The sequence below is a fragment of the Mobula birostris genome, chromosome 7 (genome assembly GCF_030028105.1).
Source record: "Mobula birostris isolate sMobBir1 chromosome 7, sMobBir1.hap1, whole genome shotgun sequence".
Lineage (NCBI taxonomy): Eukaryota > Metazoa > Chordata > Chondrichthyes > Myliobatiformes > Myliobatidae > Mobula > Mobula birostris.
The window spans coordinates 21,328,054-21,350,609 of record NC_092376.1 but is presented as its reverse complement, the minus strand read 5'-3'; the positions used below and the strand labels follow the sequence as shown (position 1 = coordinate 21,350,609).

At 40.3% G+C, this 22,556-nt stretch overlaps 1 protein-coding gene across 8 annotated transcripts in view; it reads right to left on the bottom strand.

Moving 5' to 3' along the window:
* Nucleotides 1-22,556, bottom strand: part of herc2 (HECT and RLD domain containing E3 ubiquitin protein ligase 2) — a 231,142-nt gene that overhangs the window by 75,561 nt on the left and 133,025 nt on the right. For 7 of the 8 annotated variants that reach the window (XM_072262724.1, XM_072262731.1, XM_072262727.1 and 4 more), the window contains 12 exons: nt 21,368-21,635; nt 17,388-17,557; nt 17,194-17,292; nt 16,911-17,079; nt 16,656-16,781; nt 14,238-14,346; nt 13,241-13,380; nt 12,112-12,302; nt 10,732-10,837; nt 10,553-10,644; nt 3,838-4,016; nt 1,114-1,225 (listed from right to left, as the gene is read on the bottom strand). In XM_072262724.1, the coding sequence (XP_072118825.1) occupies nt 1,114-1,225; nt 3,838-4,016; nt 10,553-10,644; nt 10,732-10,837; nt 12,112-12,302; nt 13,241-13,380; nt 14,238-14,346; nt 16,656-16,781; nt 16,911-17,079; nt 17,194-17,292; nt 17,388-17,557; nt 21,368-21,635 (1,761 nt within the window). The remainder of the gene's footprint in view (nt 1-1,113; nt 1,226-3,837; nt 4,017-10,552; nt 10,645-10,731; nt 10,838-12,111; nt 12,303-13,240; nt 13,381-14,237; nt 14,347-16,655; nt 16,782-16,910; nt 17,080-17,193; nt 17,293-17,387; nt 17,558-21,367; nt 21,636-22,556) is intronic. The other variant, XM_072262725.1, reaches the window with a different exon arrangement.

The following is a 22,556-nucleotide window of genomic DNA, read 5'->3' as shown; positions in this document are numbered from 1 at the left end:
TCATTTAACTCCCCATGCCTGTCTGTAATTCAGTAAAGCACTTCCATGCACTAACACCCTATCCTCTGATTGCTTTAACATTTAAAATTTATAAGAACATAAGACAATAAAACAGAGGAGCAGAATTAGCCATTCAGCCCATTGAGTCTGCTTCACCATTCCATGGGTGATTTATTATCCCTCTCAACCCCATTCTCCGGCCTTCTCCCCATAACTTTTGACACCCTGATTTATCAAGAACCTATCACCCTCTGCCTTAAACATACCCAATGACTTGGCCTACACACCAGTCTGTGGCAATCAATTCCAGTTTCATCACCCTTTGGCTAAAGAAACTTTTCCTTATCTCTGTTCAAAATGGACATCCCTCAATTCTAAGGCTCTTCCCTCTGGCCCTAGACTCCCCCACTAAATGAAATACCCTTTCCACGTACACTCTATTTAGGCCTCATCAATTTCATTGCTGAATACAATCAACAACCAAGGTTCCACAGTTCCAAGGGGTAGAGAATTCCAAAGACTCACTACTCTCTGATCAAGAACATTTCTTCTCATCTCACTCTCCTCGAACTGTGACGCCTGGTACCAGACACATCAGCCAGAGAAAATACTATTCCTGCACCTGCCTGTTAACCCCACAAAAATTTTGAACATTTCAATTAAAATACCTTTGAGCTTTCTAAACTCAAAAGTACAGGTAAAATGTGCTCACTTTTCAGACTGCACACCTTCTACCTAGAAATCAGACTGGTGAATATTCACTGAAGTCCCTCAATCACCAACAATATCTTTTCCTTAGATAAGGAAACAAGACCAGTAGACAATATTGCAGGTTCCTTCTAAATAGGGCTCCATGTATTTTGTAGGTCACTTTTTTTACCCAAATTCTCTTGCAATAAATCTCTTCCTGCTTGCTTGCCAAACCTGCATGTTTCAATGACTTGACTAAAAGACAACCAGACGCCCCTGAACTTCAATCTCCCTCAAACTCTCATCATTTAAATAATAGTCTGCATATTTATCTTTTCATAATATATTCTATGTGATTTAGCCCATCCAAGTAATATTGTAAATAATTCTTAAAAAAGTAATCACAGAAATAATAACACTAACCTTTGAGCCTTTCAGTCCTCCAAGCTGGTCTTTATCATTTAGACCCCACACAAATACTTTTGTTCTAATTGTTGCTGTTGACTCTAAGCCAGATGCTTTCTTCCTTACAAGGCTAGGAGGGATGAAAAATACAATTTTTGAAGTTATATCATGCAGGTACAATACTCATCCTCTTCCTCCATTTTTGAAATAACAAAATAAATCATGATACATTGTTAGCTATTAAACATAATTAACACTGCTCCAAATAAATATAAAGCATAACCTGAAGTTTCCCTTAGGGTCAATTCAGAAAGTTACGGCAAAAAATCAAAGTACAGAGATTGAAATAACAAGAGGTTCTGTAGATGTTGTTAACCTTGAGCAACTCAAACCAGAACTCATCAAGTCAGCCAGCATCGATGGCGGGGAACAAGCAGTTAACATTTTGGGTTGAGACCTTTATCTCTTCCACCTATCCCCTCCCAGCTTCTTACTTCATTCCTCCTTCCACACCCACCCACCTAATCCCCTCACTCATTTTCCTGATCTCTCACCAGTTTGTACTCCTCCACCTCCCCCCATTCCTGCCCCCTTCCTTTCCAATCCTGATGAAGGGCTTCAGCCTGAACTGTCAACTGTTTATTCTCATCCACTGATGCTTCCTGATTTGCTGAGTTTCTTCAGCATTTTTAAGCATCAGAAAAGTACCCTGATCGACATCCTGAGGCAGTGGATATTATCCAGGGGCAGCACTGTGTTGTTTTAGAACAATAACATTTTTTAAAGTTCAATTTACCAAAAAGTTTCCACAGAAAATGATCCTATATCGTAATTACAGGCTCCTGCCACTAGAGGTGCTACAGTGTCATTACTGCTGAACTAGCAACATTATAAAGTAACAGTTTCCATAACAAATGTGAACAGAGATACAGTTTAGAAACGTAAACACTCACTGCCTGGTATGGAGACTCAGGATTGCAAGGCCCTGCCAGCTCCATCATGGACACAACCCTCCTGACCAACAAGGACATCTTCAACAGGTGGCGCCTCAGGAAGGCAGTATGCATCATTAAGGACCCTCACCATGCCCTCTCCTCATTACTACCATTCAGGAGGCAGTACAGAAGCCTGAAGACCCCACACAATTATTCAGAAACAGCTTCTTCCCCTCTACCAAGCAGACATCTTAACAGTTTATTTTTGTAATTTACAGCAATTTTATGTCTTTGTTGCTTTGCTGTAGCAGTACAGTGCAAATTTCACATCATACAAGTGAGTGATAATAGATCTGAAGTCTGATTCTGATACCTTGCTCACTAATCCTCCTTTCCCAATCAGGAATCCATTGCCACTAATCAGTAGAATCCCCACCTATCATATTTGTAAAATTCAGATTTGGAATGTCAGAAGTGTAAAATGGGATCCTACTGCTTCAAAGGCTGGAATTCTGCAGCAATAATTGCTCTTTCATTATTGCTTGTTGTCTGTTTTTCTACTGCATCAAGTAGATTAGAAACCCAAGTTACAAATTCAATATTACTGAGAAATCTCTCATGAGTTTTCTTACTGAAAATCTAGTAAGGCGAAGTGTGATGTCTAAAAAGTGACATTATCCCCCTTTCCCCTCCTTTTTTCAGTTAGTCCTGACGAAGGGTCTCGACCCAAAACATCGACTGTACTTCTTCCTATAGATGCTGCCTGGCCTGCTGCATTCCACCAGCATCTTGTGTGTTGCTTGAATTTCCAGCATCTGCAGATTTTCTCATGTTTGTAAAGTTATTCCTGTGCTCACTGGAAGTGCAATGCTACACATAGCTTCTAATATATTGCTCATCAGTTTTGTGATCTTCAGACAGAGCTCTACACAAAGTATTGAATGATGAAGAAAACAAATGGAGGGCAAGAGGCAACTAGCCTATGAGTTAAAACACCAGTCACCATTGTCACATATCACAATGTTTGTATTCCCAGAAAGTATCTATAGAATCACATTTGCAATGGAAAATGTCTCTGTAAAGAGTATTACCCATCATTCCATCATTTATACAGTAAGGCACAAGAGTACCTCCAATAGCAGGAGGTTATCATTGCTGGACAAAATGTTTCTCTTCAGACATTTCATTATAAAAGTGGATGCAAAAGTTTATTCAGTAACTTTGATCATGTTACAACATCTGGGGGCTCGTCCGGGACGCCTTTGTGACCCATTGTATGGCCAGCAATCTCAGCAGTCTAAGTGGGTGATTATTTTCAAAATTAGCACTCACACTTGGATTTGTTTGGTCGGTGGCTACGGGATCGTGAGGTGTCTTAAAAAGAAACTGAATTGAATGGAAGTACATTCTTATACAGGATTGTAACCTCAGTGAACTTTTCAAATTTAAGTAATGCTAGATTTAAAAATTCTAATCAATAATAACGCAGCCCTTGATTCAGAAGCACAAGATATTGGAGCATTGGATCGAATCTACAACTGTAACCTTACAAATATTAATTTTGCCACATATAATCATATAGGATGTACAGAAGGCAGGAGTATCCATGTGGAAAGGCTGGTTACCCTGGCTCTTTCTGACATCAGCTGACAATTGTACTGCAGCTTTGGACAGTCTTCGAAATTGGAAATCAAAACAGAAAAGAAAAATGCATTTAAAAACATAAGGAAAAAACAACATATAATTTACATCAAAACTGTACTGTATCAATCAGCCCATAATTTGCTCTCATTAGTGCACACAGTACCTTACAGTATTGCTTTTATCATCATCATCCTCCTCATTATCTGAAGCAAGAAAAGGGAAATTTGCTGCCAGATCCTCTTCCTCTGCTCGGATACGCCCCATAATACTCAAGCCGTGGATTTTGCAGTCAATGCCAGAACTTCTGCACTGCTTGATAGCTATTTCAATGTATCTGTGCTGCTGAGAACAGTGGAACTTCATTATAAATGTGGACCACATTTTCAAACCTCTTGCCAATAAAGCACTTTCTGGACTGAAAAAACTTGCCTTGGAAGCAAGCATGAGAAAAACTATGCCCGATTCCAGCATTCAACATATCGTATTTTGCATGCAAATAAACTGTCTCAAGATATTTCTTAAAAAAAAAAATCTAGAAAGCTGCCCATTACACCATAAGACATTGGAGCAAAATTAGGCCATTCGGTCCATCACGTCTGCTCCACCATTCCATTACAGCTGATTTATTAGCCCTCTCAATACTATTCGCCTGCCTTCTCCCCGTAACCTCTGAAGCCCTGACTAATCAAAAACCTTTCAACATTTACTTTAAATACACCAAAGGACTTCCCCTCCACAGCCATGAATTCCACAGAATCACCACACGCTGACTAAAGAAATTACTCCTCATCTGTTCTACACGGAGGTCCCTCTATTGTGATGTTCTGCTCTCTGGTCCTAGCCTCATCTACTATAGTGAACATCCTCTCCATATGCACTCCACCTAGGCCTTTCAATATTCGATAGGTTTCAATGAGATCCCCCTCACTGCTCTAAACTCCAGCTGAGGTCAGGCCCAGGACTATCAAAAGCTCCTTATACATTAACCTTTTCATTCCTGAAATTATTCTCGTGAACCTCCGCTGGGCCCTCTCCAATGCCAGCATTTTTTTTTTGTTAGATAAGGGACCCAAAATTGTTTACAATGCTCCAAGTGCGGTCCTTTTACCCTTGCCATTTCTTAACTCAACCCATACAGACTCTACACCATCTGATCCTATGTCATCCCTTTCTAATGTTTTAATATTATTTCTTATACACAGGGCCACACCACCCCCTCTGCTTACTAACCTATCTTTCCGATACACTGTATATCCTTGGATATTTAACTCCCAATGGCAGCCATCCTTTGACAAGTATGACGTTGTAGCCATCTCTGAAACTTAGCTCATCTGTAGCTGAATTTCAAGATCATCCATTTTATTTCTTATGCTGCGAGCATTCAAATACAACACTTTCAGTCCAGTATTTGTTGCTTTCTGTTTTAACTGTGCCCTTGCCTCTATTGCCCTGTAACTAATCCCACTGGTTGTGATTATGCCTCATCTCCTGCCTGTCCTTTCTATCATCTCTGTTGTATGCTATCTTTGATTTATTTCTGCTTTCCCCTTCCTCAGCCCTATCACTCCAGTTCCCATCCCCCTGCCTAAACTCTCTCTAACAGCTCTATTAAACCGGGCTGCTAGGATATTGGACCCTTTTGCATTCAGGTCTAATCCATCCTTTTTATACAGGTCGCGCCTCCGCCAGAAGATGCCTCAATGATCCAGGAACCCGAAGCCCTGTCCCCTACACCAGCCTCTCAGCCATGCATTAATATGCTTGATCATGCTATTCTTGCACTCGTTAGCACATGGCACAGGCAACCATCCTGAGATTACTACCCTGGAGGTCCTGCTTTTCAGCTTCCTACCCAACTCCCTGGATTCTCTCTTCAGGACCTCCTCCCTTTTTCTACCTACGTCATTGGTACCAACATGTATGAAGACTTCTGGCTGTTCACCCTCTCCCTTCAGAATACTCTGCACCCGATCAGAGACATCCCGTACCCTGGCACCTGGGAGCCAACACACCATGCAAGTATCTCTATCAGTCTGGCAGAACCTCCTGTCTGTTCCTCTCAGCCGACAAGGATATTGGTCTCCATCAGGTTAGGTGTAATCCACCTTTTTGCAAAGGTCATACCTTCCCCAGAAGATATTCCAATGATCCAGAAACCCGAAACCTTCCCCCTTGAATCAGTTCCTCAGCGACTTGTTCATCTGTACTATCATCCCCGGCTCCTGAATGGACAGACTCGTGTCTGCCTCTCCCAGGTCATGCCATACAAAACAACAACAACAAACTATCATCCTATTCCTGCCCTGACTAGCATGTGGCACGGGGAGTAAGCCTGCTCTTCACTCCTCCCACACTCACTGCAAAGACCTCTTCCGCCTTTCTACTTATGTCATTGGTGCCAATGTGCACAATGACCACTGGCTGCTCACCTTCCCTCTTGAGAATATCCTGCAGCCGCTCAGTCATCTTTGTCTGTCTGAGTCTTGATGAAAGGTCTTGACCCAAAACATGGATTATTTATTCATTCCCCAGAGCCTCATAAGATCTATTCCAGGATGCCATGGGAAGCAATGGAGGAGACTATTCCCTTGTTTGTTAGGAAGGAGTCCCTGATGAAGGGCCTTGGCCCAAAATATATGCACTATTTCTTTCCATAGATGCTGCCCGACCTGTTGAGTTCCTCCAGCATTTTGTGTGTGTTTCTCTGGATTTCTAGCATGTGAAGAATCTCTTATCTTTCAGATACTACTGGGTCTCTGTTCCTTTATTCAAAAATGGTAGTACTGGTGAGCTTTGCATCAATAAGGAAATTATTGGAAAAGATTTCTAAGGGACAGGATTTCACTTGGAAGGGCAGGGAGCGAATGGGGGAAGCAAGCATGGTTTTGTACGGAGGAAAATGTTGAATCATAAACCTGACTGAATTTGAGGAGATAACAGGAAATTTTATGAGGCAGGACAATAGAAATGGTACATATGGACTTTAACAAGGTTTTTGACAAGGATCCATACAAGTTTGAACCACACTGTATCTGAAACTGTCTTGATTGTCTGAGGATACAAAAGGACACAGAAAGGGTGAAAAGTTGAGGTGAGTAGTGGAAGAGGAAATGTAATCCATGTGCAGAAGAGAACCACTGGGATATTATCTGGATTAGTTACAAGGAGAAATAGGATAGGCTGGGTTTGTACTCAATGAAGTCCAGGAGGCAGAGGGATAACCTAATAAATATTGATAAAAGCATTAGGATATAGATAGGATAGATAGTCAGAGTCTTCTCCTCAAATGGGAGAACCTAAAACTAAAGGGCTTAAGCTTAAGGTGAGAGGGACAAAATTTAAAAGAGATCTGACAGCCCAGCTTTTCCACACAGCAAGTCGTTATATGGAATGAGCTGCCAGAGTTGTAGAATCATCAAGTCATGGAACTCTGCAGCACAGAAGCAGGCCTTTTGGCCCATTTGGTCTGTGCTGAAGTATTGATCTATCTCGTTCCATTCACCTGCACCCAGACCATAGCCCTCCATACTCCTGCCATCTATGTACCTATCCAAATTGTTCTTAAATGTTGAAATCAAACCCACTTGCACTGGCAGCTCGTTCCACACTCTCAGCACCCTCTGAATGAAAAAGTCCCCCTCATGTTCCCCTTAAACAGTTCACTTTTCACCCTTGACCCATAACCTCCAGTCCCAGTCTTGCACAAACCCAGTGGAAAAAGCCTATAAGCATTTACCCTTTCTATACCTCTCAATTTTGTATACCTCTATCAAATCTTTATGTCCCAGGGAATAAAGTCCAAATCCATTCAACCTTTCCCTATAACCCAGGTCCTCAAGTCCTGGCAACATACTCCAAATCAGGCCTCTCTAACATCTTATACAACTTCATCATAACATCTCCAAGTCCTCCACTCAATACTTTGATTCATGCAGGCAAACATGCCAAAAACTCTCCTTATGACGATATCTACAGTGGTTGGAAAGATGAAGGAGCGCATTAGAGGCACATGATAAAATAGGCCAAAGAAAGCATATTTCTCCTCAAAGAGGAATCTAGCCTGACAAATCTGTTGAAATTCTTTGAGGAAGTAACAGGCAGGATGGACAAAGGAAAGTCAGTGGACGTTGTTTACTTGGATTTTCAGAAGGCCTTTAATTTGGTATCATACACGAGGCTGCTGAACAAAGTAAGAGCACATAGTATGGCAGGAAGGATGCTGGCATGAGACAAATAGTGGGAACAATGGAGGCCTTTTCTGGTTGGCTGCTGGTGTTCTGCAAGGGTTTGGATGATTCAATGATTTGGAAGATAGAATTGATGGCTTTGTGGCCAAGTTTGTGGACAAAATGAAGATAGGTGGAGGGGCTGATATTGTTAAGGAAGCAGAGAGTCTGTAGAAGGACTTCGACATATTGAGAGAATGGGCAAAGAAGTGGCAGATGGGATATCGTATGGTAGGGAAGTGTATGGTCATGCACTTTGGCAGAAAAAATAAAGTTGTAGACTAGTTTCTAAATGGGGAGAAAATTCAAAAATCAGAGGTGCAAAAGGACTTGTGAGCCCTTGTGCAACATTCCTCAAAGGTTAACTTGCAGATTGAGTCGGTGGTAAGGAATGCAAATCCAAGGTTAGCATTCATTTTGAGAGACCTAGTATGCAAGAAGCAAGGATGTCGTCATAGTCATAGTCATACTTTATTGATCCTGGGGGGAAATTGGCTTTCGTTACAGTTGCAGTAATAAAACCATAAATAGCTAAATAGTAATATGTAATTTATGCCAGGAAATAAGTCCAGGACCAGCCTATTGGCTCAGGGTGTCTGACCCTCCAAGGGAGGAGTTGTAAAGTTTGATGGCCACAGGCAGGAATGACTTCCTATGATGCTCTGTGTTGCATCTCGGTGGAATGAGTCTCTGGCTGAATGTACTCCTGTGCCCACCCAGTACATTATGTAGTGGATGGGAGACATTGACCAGGATGGCATGCAACTTAGACAGCATCCTCTTTTCAGACACCACCGTGAGAGAGTCCAGTTCCATCCCCACAACATCACTGGCCTTACGAATGAGAAATTGGTTAGACAAGACTTGGAGAATTGCGAATAGTATCAGGACCATTATCTAGGAAAAGATGTGTTGGCATTGGAGAGGGTCCAGAGGAGGTTGACAAGAATGATTCCAAGAATGAAAGGGTTAACACGATGAGCATTTGATACCTCTGGACATGTATTCACTGGAGTTTAGAACAATGGTGGTGGTGGTGATGGGGCGGGGGGGAGGGTGCGGTGTGGTAGTGGAAGCTCATTGAAACCTATTGAATGTTGACAGCATGTGGAAAAGGATGTTTCCTATAGTGGGAGAGTCCAGGACCAGAGAACACAGCCTCAGAATACAGTGCATTCAATTTAGAAGAGTTATGAGGAGGCATTTCTTTATCCAGAGTATGACGAATTTGTGGAATTCACTGCCACAGATGGTTGCGGAGGCCAAGTCATTGTGCATAACTAAAGCAGAGGTTCAAAGACTCTTGTATGATCACGGCGTCAAAGGTTACGGGGAGAAGTCAGAAGAATAGGGTTGAGAGGGATAATAAGTCAGCCATGATGGAATAGTAGAGCAGATTCAATAAGCCATATGGTATAATTCTGCTCCTATATCTTATGGTGTTACTTGTGATGCCACTTTCAAGGAACGATGGATCTGTATTCCCACATCCCTTTGTTCTACCCACTCTTCAATGTCCTACCACTAAATATGCTAGTCTTACCCTGATTTGCCTACCCAAAGTGTAACATCTCACACTTGTCTACATTAAATTCCACCTGTTAATTTTCATCCCTTTTTCCAACTGGTCCAGATCCTGCTCCAAGTTTGATATCCTTCCTCACTGTGTACTGCACCCCGAATCTTGGTGTCACTCGCAAATTTGCTGATCTAGTTTATTACGTTATCATCCAGATCATTGATATAAATGACAAACAACAATGGATCCAGCAGAGATCTCTGCGGCACACCAGTAGGTCACAGGCCTCTAGTCAGAGAGGCAACATCTACTACCGCTCTCTGACTACTTCTACAAAGCCAATATCTAATTCAATTTACTACCTCATCCAGAATGACAAGTGACTGAATCTTCTTGACCAACCTCCCATGCGGGACCTTGTCAAAAGCCTTGCTAAAGTCCATGTAGACAACATCCACTGCTATTACTTCAAAATTCCTAGTAACTTCCTCAGAACACTAAGATTGGTAGACATGACCTACAACGGACAAAGCCATGTTGACTATTTCTAAACAGTCCCTGTCAATAAAAATACTTATATATCTGGTCTCTTAGAATACCTTCCAATAACTTATCCACTGCTGATGTCAGGTTCACCGGCCTATAATCTCCTGACTTATTCTTAGAGCCTTTTTAAACATTAGCTATCCTCCAATCCTCCAGCACCTTACGAAATCCTGCCAGCTATAGCTTTCTGTATTCTCTCCTTTCAAATAATTTATTTTTATCATTCCTTCTTGTAAAGGCTTACCATAAAATTAAGCCTTTTACTTTCTCTAAAACAAACATTAAGCTACACTAGCAACCCAATTTTCCCGAGCACTACTTCCAGGAACTACGTTCATTATTAACTATTTACATTAAGTTTCCGTTAACTTCTTTGTCCTCATCACGTACTGCTAATTTTCATCACATTTATATCCTGTGTGTGTATGCCTTTGGCAAAAATAAATTTGAACTACTGAACCCTAGAAACAGTAGACATCCACCTGCTTCTACTAACTAATCACATGTTTCATCTTAGGACTTATTGCAAAGCAAAAGGAACAAAATCCATTGTGCATGTAGATAATGAGCACATTGAAAACGTGTACCTCCACACATTCGTTCAGAAGCATTACCACAGTGTCAGTAGGGGTGATATTGATGGTCTTCAGCTCAATAAGATTGTCTAATGAGTTCCCGCCTAAAACAAAAGAGTCAAAATTTGACTTGAATTATCTTCCCAGGACAAAAATGAGCACGAGCAAATGCACTGGTGTACTTAACTTACCAGAGACCACAACTAATGAAGGCATATAACTACTATCAGCAGGATCCACAACCATCTTAAGTCTATGAACGAGGACATCTGGAAAAATCTCCAGTCGAATCCAGTGCTAGTAAAATAACAATACACGGTTAAGAAAACAGATCTGTCCACCAGACAAAGATGTTGATTATGTAATTTTTCATAGCAAACTCCCACAAAATCTAATCAGAAATTTAACAAAATAGAACGCAAGAACAGAATTCCAGATTATCTATTTAATCAAAACAGCCACAAGCATCAGTTCCATGTAGATCCCCCAATCTCAACTGATACATTCACCAAGCTTCACCATTTATCAGTCTTAAGATTTGCTGTTTAACCAGCCTGAGAAACAGTATATTTTCTCCTTCGAATTAGTAGTGTAGGGATGCAAGAGAAACTTAATCTCATATTCAAACAGCAGCTTGTTATCCATACCCCATGTGCTGCTTCCATACAACTGCCAAGGGTGGTAAGAATTAATATCATCAACTTAAAAACCCAAAATGCACATCTTCCTTGACAAACAGTAACAGATATCTGTAAGGTTGGATAGCAAAATAATTTGCAATGGGCATACACATTAGTAATATCAGAACAACCAAACTGATAAAAAAAATACACAGAATATGAAGGGTCTTGAACTGTTCAGAATAAAAATTTAATGGCATTCACCAATGCCTCACATTTTGCATTCACGCCAAATTTGAACCAAGCAACTCAAAGTATGAATCTGATACCTTCAAAAGAAAACCCAAGTCATAAACCCATTTGATTTGCCTCATCTTCTGTCAGTGTACTTCTTAAAGTTTAAAGAACCTCAGATTTAAAATGTATAGCATTTGAGAACCACCTGCATCAAATGCTGTGTCTGAAAGCAACCTGATACTTTCACTGTTGAGGTGGTATAAAAATCAGTCCAAAATGCAATATTCCTGCGAAGCCACCAGCAGTGAAACCTTCGAATTGGCCCAGTTAAGCCCTAGATTGCCCATGCATGAGCTATATACCCTTGCTTTACATGGAAAATGCAAATAAAGACTTGATTTATTACTGGCCTATTTAACTGCGTTAGGTTAAAATACACTTAAAACCTACCAAACCTGAAGCTACCTGCAAGGAGAAATCTAAGCATTTGATTGAGGGCTATACGGAAACATCTCTCAGATTCAGTTTATTTGAAAGAGAAAAGCTCTGCTTTCCACACTGAGAAATAAACAAAAGAATATTTTTAAAATCAGATCACAATTAATGCAACGGCAGATGTAAAAGTTCTGGAGAAACAGGAGGAACAGTGGTTGATCCTTAAAATATGTGAAAGACAAACATACGAACTAATCAACTCAATCACTTCTCACTTACTTTTCCTTGTGAGCCTGATGACTGCCAGCATTGCCCAGAGCCATCAATTAGGCGGGATGCTTGACTGACAGACGACGAGACTCCAAAGTTTTTCACAACTCTTGACCAATCATCTAACAACATTCCTCTCTGGCAGCTATATCGCTTTTTCTGCTGCTTTCCTGAACGCCCACAGAATACAGGTGTTTGTCCTTTAAATAGATATCGAAGTTATTATTAAAATGCAATTTTAAAATTCAATTTTAAAAAAAGCATTTGAAATTTGTTGCTCCAGATTCAAGCATCCGCAATTTCTCGCATCTCCATTTCATAATCCTGCTCAGTGGATAGAAAGACAAAAATCAAATAAACAAATGCATGTTCTTATGGTCTTTGCACTTAAGATCTTCAAGACCCCAAATGGAACGTAATGTACAGAACTGAAAATATATGAAAGAAACTTAATTGAAGTTTTAATAATTTTAACACCTCATAGTCCATCCAGGTCGCCTCCAACCTGATAGCATGGACATTGATTTCACCTTCCACTCCTTTTTTCCCCATCCCCTTCTACTCCCCACTCTGGCTCCTGCCCCTTCTCCTCACCTCCCCCGATACCCCTCCTCCTTCCCATGATCCACTCTCCTGGCCTATCAGATTCCGTCTTCTTGAGCCCTCTACCTTTCCCATCCGCCAGGTTTCGCCTATCACCTTCCAGCTAGCTCTCCTTCCCCTTTCCCCATCCGTTTATTCTGGCGTCTTACCCCTTCCTTTCCAGTCCTGAAGAAGGGGCTTGGCCTGAATCATCAACTGTATATTCATTTCCATAAGTGCTGCCTGACCCGCTAAGTTCCTCAACCGTTTTGTGCATGTTACCATAGATTTTCAGCATCTACAGAATATTTTGTGTTTATAATTTTACTCAAGTAGTTACTTAAAAGACTAAGAGAATGGGAAATATTTTACAAAAGGATTACAGCATCTGGTACTCTTGAAACAGTTGTCTTCACAAAAATTTTAGGGCTAAAATATACAAATAACGACTGGTAACAGCCATGTCATTTTTCCTTTATAGAATTAATGAATCAGCATGGCCTGTTGGACTACGATTGGAATGTTTTGTAGTATTTTATTTTTAATTGCATTGTACCCGGCTCATTAATTCTCCCGAAGGTATGTCTTGAATTGTGTTTCCTTGTCTTGAAGCAGTTTTCACAGTAATCAAAATCATCACAGTTTCTGCACTTGAACCTGGGCCCATTCATTGGAAACATCTGGCAGCCATCACATCTGTTGGGAAAGAAATAAAGCCTACTTAAACCAAAAAACATGATAACTAGTCTGAAAAATAGAAAGAAATATAAGCCAAAAGAGACCAGTTGACAATGATAGCAAGAACTTATATAAAGGCTTTATAGGACGATCGAGATAATTTTTAAAGGAGATTATGCTAAAACTTGTAAGGGAAGATGTAAATTAAAGAGTGCGATCGATGATACAATAAAACACTTGATTAACAGGCAGATGATGAATTATCAGAAGCCAGAATTCAAATCCTTTTGATTCAAAATAACGATCTCAAATATTGGAAGCAAAATACTCTAAATATGCCTCAGTGTTAAGCAGGGTTGCAGACTTGGGTGAAAGAGGAGCAGCAATATTAGAAGTGGTGACAGAAGAGAACTTTAAGACATTTTTTCCCTTCCAAGATGATTCTAAAATAACAAAATGCAAAATGTTGTGTAAAGCAACAGCAGTAATAGAAACAAGGCAGAACATTGGATGCAGGGTGCCAGCAAGGATGAGGGAAAAGGCCAGTGGGAAGTGCAGAGGTACTACTTAACAGAACTCATTTACTTCCACAAGAAAATCTCTCTCGATTTCAAACTAAATCCATCCCATTTCCTCTCAGATCTCATAATTGCAATGCAGATACTGTGAAACTTTGTAAAGATTAAATGAAAATTCCTATTTTGTGTGATGCCTTTTGCATAACACATTTTGTGTAAAAGGACTAGAATGCATACTAAACCATTTATAAAGGTGAGAAAGGAAGTTAAATTCCTTATGTCTCCTTACAATAGAAAACAAAAATTTATTACTTCAAAGGAAAACAGCCAATTACATCATTTTATTAAATTTCTTACGTGACTCTTGGATGAATGCTGGGTACTAATTCCATTTCAGATAACAAACCAGTCCAGTGAGACTGCTGAGGAAAATCAACGATAACATCCTTCCCATTAGCACTAAATGCTGAAAGAATTAAAATTCAAATGCAAAATGAAGATAATTTAGGATTATAAATAACCATCATAATAGATTCAGGCTAAGACATACTAGTCCTTAAATGAATAACCAGTTTTCAATTCATTTTAATCTTGCTCTGCACATTAAGAATTACTCAGTTGTTTATTACTCATTTGTTACTCATTAAAGTAAAACAAGTATTTCTCATCTGCTTAAAAAATGTACACCAGAATTGTATTAATTTGAATTGATTAACATTGAGATAACATCGTCTCTAAAACACAAAAATTATTTCAATCCTAATTGTTACAACAAAACTTTGCTCCACATTTAGTTTACACCATTATGAAAAATTGGAAGTTTTCTACCAAATCACAAACATAATGTACAAATAATGCAGACTTCTTCAGCTAAAATAATGTGTTAAAAATTTCTCATACAAAACTCTGACTGATTTACATATTCACCATAGTGTTTAAACAATAGTTTATTATAAATCAAAATGAAACTTAATACTTTGCACAGACAACCTTGTATTTTGTATGAATGCATTCTTAGAAAACTATCCATATAGGAAAATCTTATTTCTTTTGAATCCCTCATTATTAGTGGTAATGCTACGGGATATTTACCTCTCAATGGTAGTGCTGCTGCTGCTGCTAGTTCACAGTGGGGAACCACTTAAGAGATTGCTTTCTCAGTTTCCAAATCAAATTTCTTAAGTGACCAACAGCTACCATTGGTAACACAAGTGACCGTAGATGCTCCCTACTTTCCAACCTTCAGTTTGAATGGTCACATACACATTTAAACATATATTAAATATAGGCATGATAGTTTTATAATACAACTCAAACCAAATAATTGTTATTTGGGTTTAAAACTTGTGTTAGAACTATGTTTCATTTTATTAATACAGTTAAGCTATTGGGTGTTTTATTTTCTGTGGATCTCAAAATGCAAAGTTGTATAAAAATGTTCCTTTAATTACATTACACAATTGGGTATTTCCTTTTTTTTCCACTGTTTATTTTTCAGTTAAGTTAGGTTTGCTGTATTAGCCAATAGGATATGTCTTGTTAATATTTTTTTCAAGAGCGAGTGTAAGAAAAGAACAGGGGAACCATTTTTTCTAGAGAGCGTGGGATCAAAGAATGGAAACATAACAAACATAACAGAAGAACATGGTGAAACATTCACAGAACCATTTGGAAGGACAGATACAGCTGTCAGAAAACCCTCTTTTAGACAATAGTCTCAGAGAATGTGCAGATAGCACTGACATCAGTGAAAGCTCAACGCCTTTATCCTTGACACGTTGTAAGTATTTATGTTTTGCTTGGACCAGGTCTTCAGGAAAAATGATGCATCAATGAGCTCCAACAATTACGTCCAGGTTAGAGATGAATTTTTATATATATATAAAAAAATAATATATATATAACGGGCACTTTTCTTTATTTGTATTATATATTATTGTGTTTGTTATAGCTTAAAATATTTTGTCAATATAATTTTGATCTAAGATTATACTGATGTGAGTTAAATTATTGCTTCCTGGCGAATGGTAAATTCGCACGGGTGTGTTGGTTCATACAAGTAACTGCCTTCATTTTCCCTTAGAAGGTCCATTCAAACATTTATGGTTGTGTATAGCTGAATCATATTTACCTTAGACATGGTTATTTATTGGAAATTACCTTTTCACTGTTATTTCTGTGCATTGTTGAGTTATGTTGCTATTAGCTTGTATTCACAGTAACAGCTAATTCAGTACAAGCCTACAGTGACAGGGTTACATGTGTATATAAACTTGATTCTTTTTCAGACTTCTTGAGGACAGATAACATGGAAAACTCTTGAGAGTGGTGGGGGAAGAACTGTTGAACAGAAAAATTGAGCTGCTAAGCTAAAGACAGGGCCATATTAACTGCTCATGAATCAAGAAAAGTGATATGAAAAATACTTAAATAGATAAAATTTGTTCCTTTTCCATTTGGTGTAATTTTTCTCAACCACCTCCCCCCCCCACCCCCCAAACATAAATTCTCCAAGAGGAAATTCTATTCTGTATCTGAGATTCTTAGGTACTAACATGAACTCTGCAAGAGCAAATTTCTGTAACCTAACAGCTGTAATGTGGATAGTGGCCTGCTTTTTGATCTAATGTATCAACATTTTGAAGTGTGTACAGTATCCTTTGCTGCAAAATTGTATTGTATTTTATGCCAGCATTTCAAATCTCATTCAAAACAACATAGTTAACATGATTATATTTACTGAAACAGAAAGAAAAATGAGGATCATTTCTTTACCTTTAACAATACCAACACTTCTATGGGTAACTGATCCCCACTTGTACTTTGGAGTTGTAACTGAAGCCTTAACCCGCACTTTATCTGCAATTTTTATATGGGAAGTAGAATTCTGTGGGGGGAAGCCTGAGACAAGAGAAAATAAACATGGTGATGCTGGGTACAGCTGCAAATCAGGTAAGCCGGACTTCAAAACAAAAGCAGCAACTACTGCGTAATATAGGTGTGGTTCCAATTAGTATTATATTTACTTACCCAGTAATTCAACATGGATATATCTGACCCAGTACATGCCACCTTTTTGTTGCCAGTCACACTGCACATTCAGGTCATGCAAGCCATCTCGATCCAATTTTATTACTTTGCCCATATCTCCCTCGCAAACCTCTTCATAAGCTCTGCAGCATCGAACCATCATTCCCACCTGCAGCACCCAATAAAACCAGAGCAAAATTAGACATGCATCTCTTGCAACATTTTTTACTTAACCGTGCTCAAACAAAAGTTTCACAATATTTCAGTTAGAACATTATCCCACCTGTATGTTCTCTCTTATGTACACAGCATAATCATCATTACTCAGAAAATCAGCACGTTTCTTAAAAGTTTGGCTCTCTGTCACCACAGCAGCCCAAGGCTACAAAATAAGAACAGTATATTGTAATGTTAATTACAGCTCACATCAACTAAATGTCATTAAAATATGCTAAGTATATTCGGTTTGAAAATTACATTGGATATAGTCGCTTGAGAACCAATGACAGCACAAGCAGCCTCAACCTCCTCCACATCCTCCAGAATTTCTTCATCCGAATACTCGGAGAGAGTGCTCTCAGTATCAGAGATATCTGTGATCTGTACATCAGGATGATCCAACAGCCAACCAACCAATGCTTCAACTCCTTCAAAATAGAATTCAAGACAACATTATTGAGGCCACACATGGAAGATATGTGTATATAAACAAAATATTCTGCAAATGCTGGAAATCTACAGTAGCACCCACTTGGAGTACTGCGCTCAATTCCCACTCGGCATACTGTGCTCAGTTCTGGTCACCTCACTATAGGAAGGACGTGGAAACCATAGAAAGGGTGCAGAGGAGATTTACAAGGATGTTGCCTGGATTGGGGAGCATGCCTTATGAGAATAGGTTGAGTGAACTCGGCCTTTTCTTCTTGGAGCGACGGAGGATGACAGGTGACTTGATAGAGGTGTACAAGATAATCAGAGGCATTGATCTTGCGGATAGTCAGAGGCTTTTCCCCAGGGCTGAATTGGCTAGCACGAGAGGGCATAGTTTCAAGGTGCTTGGAAGTAAGTACAGAGGAGATGTCAGGGGTAAGTTTTTTTTTATTATTATTATACGCAGAGAGTGGTGAGTGCGTGGAATGGACTGCCGGCGGCAGTGGTGGAGGCGGAAACGATAGGATCTTTTAAGAGACTCCTGGATGGCTACGTGGAGCTTAGAAAAATAGAGGGCTGTGGGTAAAGCCTAGGTAGTTCTAAGGTGGGGACATGTTCAGCACAACTTTGTGGGCCGAAGGGTCTGTATTGTGCTGTATGTTTTCTATGTTTCTAAAATGCTGGAAGAGTCAGGCAGCATTTACAGAGGGGAATAAGATCCCTCCAAAGCCTGAAGCAGTGACTGCTTATTCCTCTCCATAGATAAAATGAGATTCTGCAAATGCTGGAAATCTAGAGGTAACACCTACTAAATTCTGGAGGAACTCAGCAGGTCAGGCAGCATCTATGGAAAGGAATAAATAGTTGATGTTTCAAGCCGAGACCTTTCATCAGGACTGGAAAGGAAGGGGAAAGAAGCCAGAATAGAAAATGGGGGGGGGGGGGGGGGGGGAAGGAGAATGCGTATGAGGTGATAGGCGAAGCCAGGTGGGTGAAGGAGGGGGAATGAAGTGAGAAGCTGGAAGGTGATGGGTGGAAAAAGTAAAGGGCTGAAGAAGTAGAAATCTGTTGGGAGAGTGGATCATGGGAAAAAGGGAAGGAGGAACAACAACGGGGAGGTGATAGGCAGGTGAGGAGAAGAGGAGAGCCAGAGTGGGGAACGGAAGAAGAGGGAATGAGGAAGGAGTTAAAATTACTGTAAGTAAGAGAAATCAATGTTCACGCCACCAGGTTGGAGGCTACCCAGAAGGAATATGAGGTGTTGCTCCTCTGACCTGAAAGTGGCGGTAGAGGGGGGCATGGACCATCAGGTTGGAATGGGAGTGGGTTTTTGTATGTACGTGTTACTTCCCTCCTTAGCTGCTGCCTTGCCTGCTGGGTTCTTCCAGCATTTTGCACATGAAGCATTAAGTTCAGTTTTGGCTGCCCTACTACAGAGAAAATATTCCATTAAGCTGGGAGGAGTACAGGAAATATTTATGAGGATGATACCAGGACTTGAGGGAAAGATTGAACAGGCTTAGACTTTATTCCTTGGAGCACAGGAGACTTGGAAGAGGAGCTAAAGACGGCACTAGAGAGCGACTTCTCCCAGGCCATCTGCGAAACTTTAAATTCTTCTCTCTAGTGTCTTTTCTTTTCAAGGTGGCTGGGTTCCTGTCGCAGTTCATGATCTACAGCTGCACTCAAACCGTAGTTCTTCACGGCAGTGGGTTCCCACCCTTGGAGCTTGCCAAACAGTCTTGCATTGTTGATATCTCCAGGAGCAGTCTGGAAGAGGTGCACTGTTGGGCGCGGCCTCCTGCGGCCCTGTGGACCACCTGATTCCTCACTGGTGTTGCCGACGGAAGTATTGTGGGAGAACGGAACATCAAGGTAACAGTGCAGTGGTCAGAGTGTCTCCCTCGTTCTCTCTTGCTGGTGAGAGAGTGTTAGCTGCCAATTCTCAAGTTGAATAAATTAGAAATAAAGTGATGCTGAAGAGTGTTGGGTCTCTCCTCTCACTGTGGTAGCAGTGATACCTCTCTCTCCCTTGTTAGTGAGAGAGAGAGAGCGAGAGAGCGAGAGAGAGAGAGCGAGAGAGCGAGAGAGAGAGAGCGAGAGAGCGAGAGAGAGAGAGAGAGAGAGAGAGAGCGCGCGAGTGCAAGAGAGGACTGTGGCATGTCGAACTGTTGGGATGGAGTGTTTTTTTTTTATGGACTCCAGATCCTGGTCCCTTTGGGGGCATGATGTCCCTTTTGCTGAGGCATATGGGGGTTGAAGGTTGAAGCTTTCTGCTGCTTGTGTGTAGTAGGGGTAGGCTCTGGAGTTCTATTATTTTCTTGTTTTTCATCTGTTTTGTAGATGTCTGGAACAGTAAGAATTTCAGGTTGTATACTGTATACATTCTCTGATATTAAATGGAACCATTGAACGGTGATCATATAGAGGTATATAATATTATGAGAAGCAATGACAGGGAGACTAAGCACAGTCTTTTTTCCAGGGCTGGGGATATCAAGAACTACAGATCATTGTTTTAAGGTGAGAGTGGAAAGATTTAATTAAACCCAAAGGGCAACTCTTTCCACACAGGGGGTGGTTCACATATGGAAACAAGCTGCCAGATGAAGTGATTGAGGCAGGTATGACAACATTTTAAAGATATTTATTTTAGACAGATACAGGTCAAATATCAGCAAATGGGTCAATCTTAGATGGGCATCTTGGTCAAAACATGATGCGGGTCAAAGAACCTGTTTCCATGCCATATATTTCTATGACAATATATGGTAAATTGATTTTGGTACAAGTTTCTGATTGCAACAAAAAGGCATCAGAGAAACCCTGCAAATTAAGTCTATTCATTTCACCGGTTTTTAAAATTCCTTCTGATAAGATGACAGCATGTGTGAACGCAGCAGCCTCTCGGGGGCCAACCAAAGGTGCTTTTTCCTTTGTAAAATTTGTTTTTTATGATCCAAAGACAATTCTGCTCCAAGAACTTCATGTACTGAAGGACTACTCCATCAGTGAACTGCTCGTTGATCAGAGGGGCCAGCCGGGGTGTCAGAGGAGGACCCACTCAGAATTTCAGGAAAGGTGGTGGTCGGGTTGTTGGAGGAACTGACATGGCTGCAGGGGGTTGCTGCCTGCTACTCGGAAGCATCGAAGTTCATGCAGTATAACCATGGGAGATTGTCTCAGATATTTCACTAGCAATCACAAGACTCTGTTGGACAGTAATAATGTAAGTTGCCGCAGGCCTGTTATCCTTGCCTAGTGCAGGGATGGACACATGGGAGCTGTGCAGCCTTCGGCTTGCTTGCTGCTGCACACCAGGTGAGAATTCCCAGAAGATTTACAGCGTGATCTCCGTGCTCAGCCAGGGCCTGGCCTCTCCCGTTGGTGCTGCCCTCCCGTGTTTGAGCAGTGGAATGACAGGCTGAATTGCGTGTATCTGCACACTGCTGGGAAACTATCATCGATTGCTGAACTTAGTTGCTCAGGAACTTGGACTATATATATATATATATATATATATATGTTTCTTTTTCCAAGTGAATATGCTTCGTTACTCGCTACTTTAATTGTTTGCTTGCTACTTTGAATATTTGGCACCTTGATCCCAGAGGAACGCTCTCTCATTCTGCTGGTATCTATATATAGTTTGAATGATAACCTGATTTGATTCGAAGATTGTAATTAGTCACGTAGTACTTTCTTAGCAAGCTCCAGAATTGAGTAGTTAGCTCAAAAGAAAAAAATATATTATTTGCAAAATGACATGGAAGCACTGAAGTCTGAATATTGCAACTTTTTTTTACCTGGCAATCCTGCAGCATTTCCAGAGATTCCTGTGAGAGATTTTAGTGCAAACTCGATATTTTTCCGTCCAAAGCCCATTTCCATTAGCTGTGCCACAATGGGCAAGGGTGGAGGGGGAGAAGGCTTTTGCTTCTTGTGTTTTATTGATCGCACAGGCTGTACTGTAACAGGCGTCGTAGCTTCACTTGAACTGCTATCATCAAATACTGGTATACATGGTTGTGTGGATTCCACTGCCAAGAACTGACAAACAGCAAGAGCTGCAGCCTGGCGGAAAGTAAATCATAAAAGAAAATAATTAGCATAAACATCACACAAAGAGTACATAAAAAACATGATTTTCTTTGATATGGACAATAATTATATTGCATGAGCTCAAGGAATGTTTATTTTTCAGTTTCTCAATTGCATCAACAAGATGCTCACCAAAACAAGCCATTCCAAACATGTCTAATATCTGTAGCTAGATGAATAGTCCAAAATGCCACTTCCTTCAGCTTTCAGAATTATGCAGAAGCTAAACATGTGCAGTGTAAGCAGTACCGAGAATAAGGCTGAAAACTCAAGGTTTTAATCTTAAAAAATGAGGGATAGACTCCAGGAACCTGTCCACTTTATCAGAGGTGAGCAAAACTAGAGGACAAAGGGATTTAGAGGGGAATTGAGGCAACTTTTGTTTAACCCCAGAGACTGACAAGTACCTAGAAATGTATTGTCAGGGAGAGTGGTAGAAGCAGAGTTGCAATGAAGAAGAGTCTAGCTGAGCACTTGAATCACATGTAAAGGCTCCAAGCCAACTGCTGAAATTTCAGATTAACAGACATGGGTGCCTCGCTCAGCATAGGTGTGATGGGCTGAATAGCCCATTTGAAATGAAATGAAATAAAGCATCTTTATTGTCATTGTATAGTACAATTTGTCATGCACCAATACAGAGAAAATGAGTTTGCAACTCTCGTACTCAATGCTATAAAACAACAAATAAAATGAACAATAAATAAAATCAAGTAACCAGCCAGTACAAGCAATGTCCAGCAGTACAAAAGCACAACTCAGATACATGACGGCCATAAAACTAGTATTAAAAGTAGCAATATGACAATTTATGGATGATGCTTGACCAATTGGTTCAGAGCAATTATAGCTCTGGGGTATGACTTTATGATCCACTTCCAATGAATGCCATTA